Source organism: Sinocyclocheilus rhinocerous, unplaced genomic scaffold (genome assembly GCF_001515625.1).
Source record: "Sinocyclocheilus rhinocerous isolate Xijiao unplaced genomic scaffold, SAMN03320098_v1.1 scaffold832, whole genome shotgun sequence".
In the NCBI taxonomy this organism is placed as follows: domain Eukaryota; kingdom Metazoa; phylum Chordata; class Actinopteri; order Cypriniformes; family Cyprinidae; genus Sinocyclocheilus; species Sinocyclocheilus rhinocerous.
In genome coordinates this window covers 613,250-619,925 of record NW_015641039.1, presented here as the reverse complement: position 1 = coordinate 619,925, position 6,676 = coordinate 613,250, and the positions used below count along the sequence as shown (strand labels likewise).

Genomic DNA, 6,676 nt, shown 5'->3' with positions numbered 1-6,676 from the left:
TTTTTTTTTTTTTTTTTTTATCTAGGCTTTTTTTATCTTTTATCTTTGCAGGAAGTCAGTGAGTCATTTGTTTGAATAAATTCATATAAATGCATCTCTTGAATGAACTGAATCACTTTAATCAGATTTCTAAATGTTTCATAAGTGACAGACTGTTACTGGAGAAGTTACACTATTACATTAAGCTTAACTGCTGTCAGGCTACTGAAAAATGTAGTTAAGTTAGTAGCGACACAACTTTTAGTTAGTTACTCCCCTGCTGGTCATGTCAGCACGAAGCTCTCTAGTTGTTTGTCAAACTTTTGTGTGCGTACAGTATGAGTTGAAGCCCTCATGGGCAATCCTGTCCAGCACATGGGTTATACAGTGGTCCTTCAGTGTTGGTGACTGAGGGTGATGAAGTGAAACTGTTCCAAGTGACAGGAAAGTGTGAAGGCACAACCGTCCCTCGACACAAAACCAGCCTTTGGTGCCCTTGCGGAACAAGCCAGCCTGGATGAAGTCTGTGAAAGAGACAGTGAAGGGATTGGGAGAGCTGGAAAAAATAGCATGAGCGTTTGGGATGTTTCTGGAAAGACCTGAGGAAAAGGCAATTCAAGGCTTCAAGAAGATTACTGGCGAGTGAGCCAGCAGCCGACTGGCGAGAGGAGTGTTAGTCTGCCAGCTCATAAAACACACCAGGGGCTGTATTTCTTCCGTTTTTCCCTCCTCAATCCCGCTGTTTGTCTCCCGCTAGCTTGAGTATGTGCTGCAGACGGTCTTTAGAGCTGTCAACACTGAACTCTGTAAACCTGTCCTAATGTGGTGGAGGTTATGGACCAGTAGACAGCAGGCTGTTCACCTCATGCCACTGGGAACTTTCAGTCATTTTTGTACAGCTAGTAAAAATTTTAGCGCTCAGCTGAAAGACCTGCTTTCCACTGACATAATGCAGCCAGTGCATCCATGGTGGTGGTATAAATTTTCATGGTTTTATTATGGTGTGTGGAAGGATCATCCAGCAGGCCCTGAAAGCTTTTAGAGGTCATGTGATCATGTGGGGCCTTTGAAAACTTTATGACTGAAGGCCTCAAGCCCTCTGAGAATGGAAGTGCAGTGTGTTGGATTCAGTCATAGATTGCTGTCCATGTCTATTTTAGGAAGGTGATATAATTTCATTCATCCCTATTCTTTCCTAGACACCTCTGTATCCAGGACTATGAATTAGAGACGGCCTACTTATGCAATCGCATAACAGCAAATCAAGCACGAGCAGAACCTCTCCATCTCTCTTGCTGTTCAAAGAGCCATTAGTCATTAAAAGCTGTGGTTTAGTAAAACATGTGTAATGAATCTGCTTGAAAAATATAAATTGCATTTATTTCGGTTAGAGAGAATCATTTAGTCGTTGTGATGTTAGGGCACAAAGGTCACACCTGTGATTTTTCCCTCTTGTTTCCTGAACATGAATGTTGAAACAAAAGCCCTGGTCTCAGGGGTATTAAATCTTATACATCTTGGAGCTTAAATCTTTTTAAAACGTTGGAAAGAATTTAGTATAAAATAACTGTGCAATGAAGCATTGAGTGCTACATCGTTTATGAGAATAAGAACTGTCCCTTTAAGTAAACTGCACATGAAATAAGAAACTGAATTTCATATATTTAGCTCATAAATACAGTAAACATCTGCTACAGTTTAGTCTGACTTTGGAAAGATTGACTGGTCTGAGACTAAAGAGTCTAGACTAAATCAGTTGGACTGAAGAATTCACATTACAATTTTAATAATAATAAATAGACAAATTACTGTTTATGTTTGACTGAAATGTACATTTTAAAGTGCATTTAAACCTACAGTTAGGGCAGGGCAGTAAATTTAAATCTATATTTATCATTAAAAACATGAGTTAATGATGTTGATGATACATTTGAGTAATGTTCTATATTTAGCCTACATTACACATACTCAAGTATGTGTGATGCTCATAGTGTTTCCAGCATCTGCCACCTCACTTTACATGAACTTCTCCAAAACTGTTCTTACGGTTCACTTCATAAGCATTTTTCCATTTCATTTGATAACAGCTATGGTCAAAAACATACTGAAACACAAAGGTCCAAAATAAAACCAAAATAAAAGTTTGGCTTAACTTGGAGAAATTATGACAAATATATTACTATTGTAAAATGTACCTCTCTAAGTAATAAGAATAACAACAATATGTATTTATTTGTATGTTTGTTTGTTTATGTTTCATATTATCAAGATTTTTTTCCATGTTTTATAAAAAGATCTGTTGTGCAGTACCTTATTTGACAAAATAAATGCAAATGCAAACTTAAATTAAATTAATTTAAATATATATATATTAAATGTTTAAAGGTTTATTAATTAATTTCACAATTTTTAAAGTTTTTTTTTTTGTTTTGTTTACTTAAAACACATAATCCAGAAAAAAATAAAATGGAAAACACAGAATTTGGGAAATAATACATCCAATTACATGGGGCTCTAAATTAAAATAATTTATTCTGTAGACTTTACTTGTAAACAGGCAAGTTATATTTACATAAATGTAAGGTTTTACAGGTAACCAATAAACCAGCAGGAAAGAAAAGTTTCACGTCTTTGAAAAACAACTTAAATTTCAGTCTGTTCCTCACACATAGCTAGCGTATGACTTCAGAAGCACAACCGTGTGGCAGGCATACCTGCATTAGCATGAGACAGATGTTGACCTGCTTTACTTTTCCATTGTATGCTGTCTCTTGCTGGATGTCCAGATGGATGCTAAAGCCACACTTTTGTTTTCCATCTACAAATTTCCTTTCTTTGCACCACCATTGCAGGTGTTGACCATCTGGATTACGCTAATCTCCAGGGCAACAGCTGACCTGACCTGCGAAGCTCTGCTCCTGCTCTCCACAAATCCTACAGGTAAGTCACCATAACTGATCTGAAACCAATTTTGCTTTGTGGTATACAAGAGTTTAGATTTGGTTTGAGAAGCATGGTCATAGATCAGATACGCGAGTCAACTTAATGGCCTCTGGTGTTAATGGTCTCCCATTTGAGGTATTGATAAAGTGTCATGGCGGCTGATGGGATTTGTGGTTAAGCTGCATATCACCAGTACATCTGAAAAAGGATTCCGTTGACCTTGAGAACCTTTACTGAACACATTTACAGAAGACTTTGGTCTTTATGAACGTCGTTCCAAATCTGTATGAACCTGTAGAACACAAAATTATATATTTTTGAAAATGTTAAAAATATATATGATACCGGGGTATAAACCAACTCAGAGAAAGGGAACGAGGCTAATAACGCGTAACCCTTACCATACAGGATTTCAGAAAAGTGCGCAAAGCATACCGTGCACACTTACCACTATGTGGATTTTAGAAAGTGCGCAAAGCTTAACGTGTGCACTTACCATAATATGGATTTAAGAGTTTTCCAAGCATCTGGGGGCCTGATGATCAGGAAGGCTCCCGCAGAAGCCTGTGACCTGGCCGCATGATCCAGGAAGCATGAAGCCGAAACCAGGTTATCATACCGGCTGGACATCATATCGACAAGTGAAGTAAACACTGCAAGTTGAGCACTCGGTTTCTGAATCCAACAGAGGGGGTGCTCACCGAGGACCTACCCTAGAAAAGGACAGAAACACACAGGTCCTGGAAAACACTGCAAAGGAAGCTAGTCATACGTGACAAACATAACTGTTATTGCTCAGAAAAGGCAATATTAGGAGATGAAAGTTGTGATGGCTGGATTCAGTTTTTTGTGCTGCTTTGAAAAGCCCAGCCTTACTGTGGCTTATTTTGGTTTGCAGTTAAAGCAGAGGGGTAAATCAAGCACTAATGCAAGAATGCTGTAATACACTGTGCATCTGTTTGTGTTCAGGGCTTTGCAAAGGCTTAGTGAGTGTGAATTGGTGTAAAACTATACAGAATTAAGTATTTTCTATGTATAGTTTTCACCTGCAAATATTACGCTTATAGAGTAATATAGTGCATAAACTTTGTACATTAAACTGAGAAAATTGCTGCACAGTTGCTCTTTTATACAGTATTGTAAGTAGTTATTTTTCATTGGAGGATCAACTGTGTCTCTATTACAAATAAAAAAATAGCCAAAAAAACGAGACAATAGATGACATTTAGCAAGAGTTTACAGCAATAAAAACTAATGCAGATAGCATGCCCTACATAATTTGGCCTTGGAAAAACTTTTGATTGCAGACCACATCAAGGGTAATTGACCGTTACAAAAACCAGGGTCATTTGGTAATTTAATTTCTGTCTGAATCGCAATGTTTGAGTTTGCATGGAGCAATTGGTTAAAACGCTATTTTAAAAATCTTAAGTAGCTGCTGGTATGGCACAGAGGATGCTTTTTTCAGAGAGGAGAGAACTGAAATATACTATGGCGAAGTGTACACACTACAAACATTTTTGATTGACAGTCACATGTAAATATGGCTTAAATTGCTTAAATTATTGTTCCTTTTTGGAATACAGGCGTCATTCCTAAATAATAACCTGCAACGTTTTGTAAATAAGAAACATGGATGCCAACCGTTTTATTTTTATTTTTATTAATTTTTTTATATTGTTTAAACCTTTTTTGTTTTGTTTTCTAACTTCTAAGAGATCATCATTTATAAAGTAATTTTTTTTTTTTTGTCACATTTATTCTGAATTCATATATTAACCATTTTAAGAAACATGGATGTTCAACATGTGAAATTACTAGGGTGTTTTTACTAGAAAAGCAGGAAACTCAGCAACAGTCTCCATTTGTTCTTGTTGGTGTTTTGGAGAATCAATTGAGAAAAATCTTGTCCCATCTTATGTTTTGTTTTGTTTTTTCTTCACAATTTCTTCACACGTTTTACCTCAGTTATTATCGATCTTGATTTTTTTTACAGCTTGCTGAAAAGTTGAACCTATGTTCAGATATTCATAACAGGCCAGTTGAGACCAATCTGGTTTGAAATATGGCAAGTGCTCCATCCTTAAAATTTTAAAGAGTAAATCTCTCACATACGGTGAAGTTAACATGGCTTTCCTCTTAAATACACACATGTGCGCTTTTGTCCATATTAGGAATTTTCTGGTAAGACTTTCTGCATGAGAGCGCCCTCTGGCTTCGAGTATGAATGAAACATACACTGTACAGAGTGTTTAGCGCTCCGCGATGTTCATCTCGCCTAATTCTGGGTCCGAATAAAACATCAGATCATGCACAGACTATATCCTGTCTCTTTAAATTGAAATCTATATTTATTCATACCGGCTCTTGAAAACCTCCATGCGAACACACTTGCCTGAAAAAGTGCGGGGGATGAATTTACGTGATATTAAAAGTGGGGGGGAAACGTCCCCCGCGTAATCTACGCCCCTGTGCTGATCCATCCTGTAGACAGATTAATGGATCATGTTTACACCACTGAACTATATATGTGTACAGGGTCGTACAACCATTCGGTGAGTCAATAGTGCGCTGGTTAAACCTGCAGTCAGATAAGATTTTCCCAGATGAAACCAAATGTCGTATTTTTAAATGCTCACCATGTAATGGGTAATTAATCTGTCCTGATCGCCTGTAAAACCAGAACCTTTCACTGGCCGGCTCGACCAAGTGATGATATAATTACACAAGTCTTGGAGAATTCAACCACTAATCTCCAGCGCAGCTGCGACAACAAAGCCTGCTGGTGTCAGCGCAACAATTGCGAACTCAAAAGGAGTCAATGTTGTGTAATATCACTGTGTAAAAAAACTCACATTGGCTATCTGAGCTGAATGAATAAAAGTTTTTAATAGATGTTCTATGTCTGCCAGTCTTAGATACAATTTTGCGTGTGCTGCATCTTAAGGAAGGAAAACAGGCCAGGGATGGGGCTGTCTAGGGATTGCAGTCCCTGTGGGGACGATTATGAAATGGCGAGTAATACCCGCAACCCATCTGTCTCGCTCAGTATCGACACAGAGAGACAGATGATGTTGAATGTTACTTCCCCTCCTAGGTGCTCTCATGAGAAAATCTGGCATCCCGAACCACATTTTGAATACTGTTTTCGAAATGATTGTCATAGGGTCCAAAAATGGCACCTACCCATAGGAAAAATGTATTGCTCAGTGGTTGCTTTTCCTAAGCTCAGGAGACTTAGATGAGATTCTCATATATCTCTCATTTTAGTATCAACAGCATTTCAGATGTTTCTCCTAAAATTCCTTAGGAGAAATAGAAGTAGACACAAATGAGACATGAGAAATATTTGAAAAAAAAGAGTCAAAACAGAGAATATGGTGGAAGAAACATAGAATATCGCTTTATTGTCATGCTGCAATCTCTATCAAGACTCCATTATAGGAATATTTTATTGCTCAGTGGTTGCTCTTTCTAACCTCAGGAGACTTAGTTGTGATGTTTATCTCATGTATTTCTCATTTTAGTCTCAACAGTGTCTCAGATGTTTCTCCTAAAAATCCTTAGGAGAAATAAAAGTAGACAACTGAGACATGAGAAAGTTCTGAAAGAAAGGAATCCAAAATGACAATGGGAGAGAAACGTGTGAGAAACATGGGAGATCTCTTTATTGTCTTGCTGTAATCTCTTGCAAGAGTCCATTACAGAAATGTTTTCCTGCTCAGAGGTTGCTGTTGCTTTTTTATTGCAATGG

At 37.6% G+C, this 6,676-nt stretch overlaps 1 protein-coding gene across 1 annotated transcript in view; it reads left to right on the top strand.

Moving 5' to 3' along the window:
• Positions 1-6,676, top strand: part of crhr1 (corticotropin releasing hormone receptor 1) — a 136,342-nt gene that overhangs the window by 35,446 nt on the left and 94,220 nt on the right. Inside the window, exon 2 of the mRNA XM_016570704.1 lies at positions 2,832-2,919. Within this exon, the coding sequence (XP_016426190.1) occupies positions 2,832-2,919 (88 nt within the window). The remainder of the gene's footprint in view (positions 1-2,831; positions 2,920-6,676) is intronic.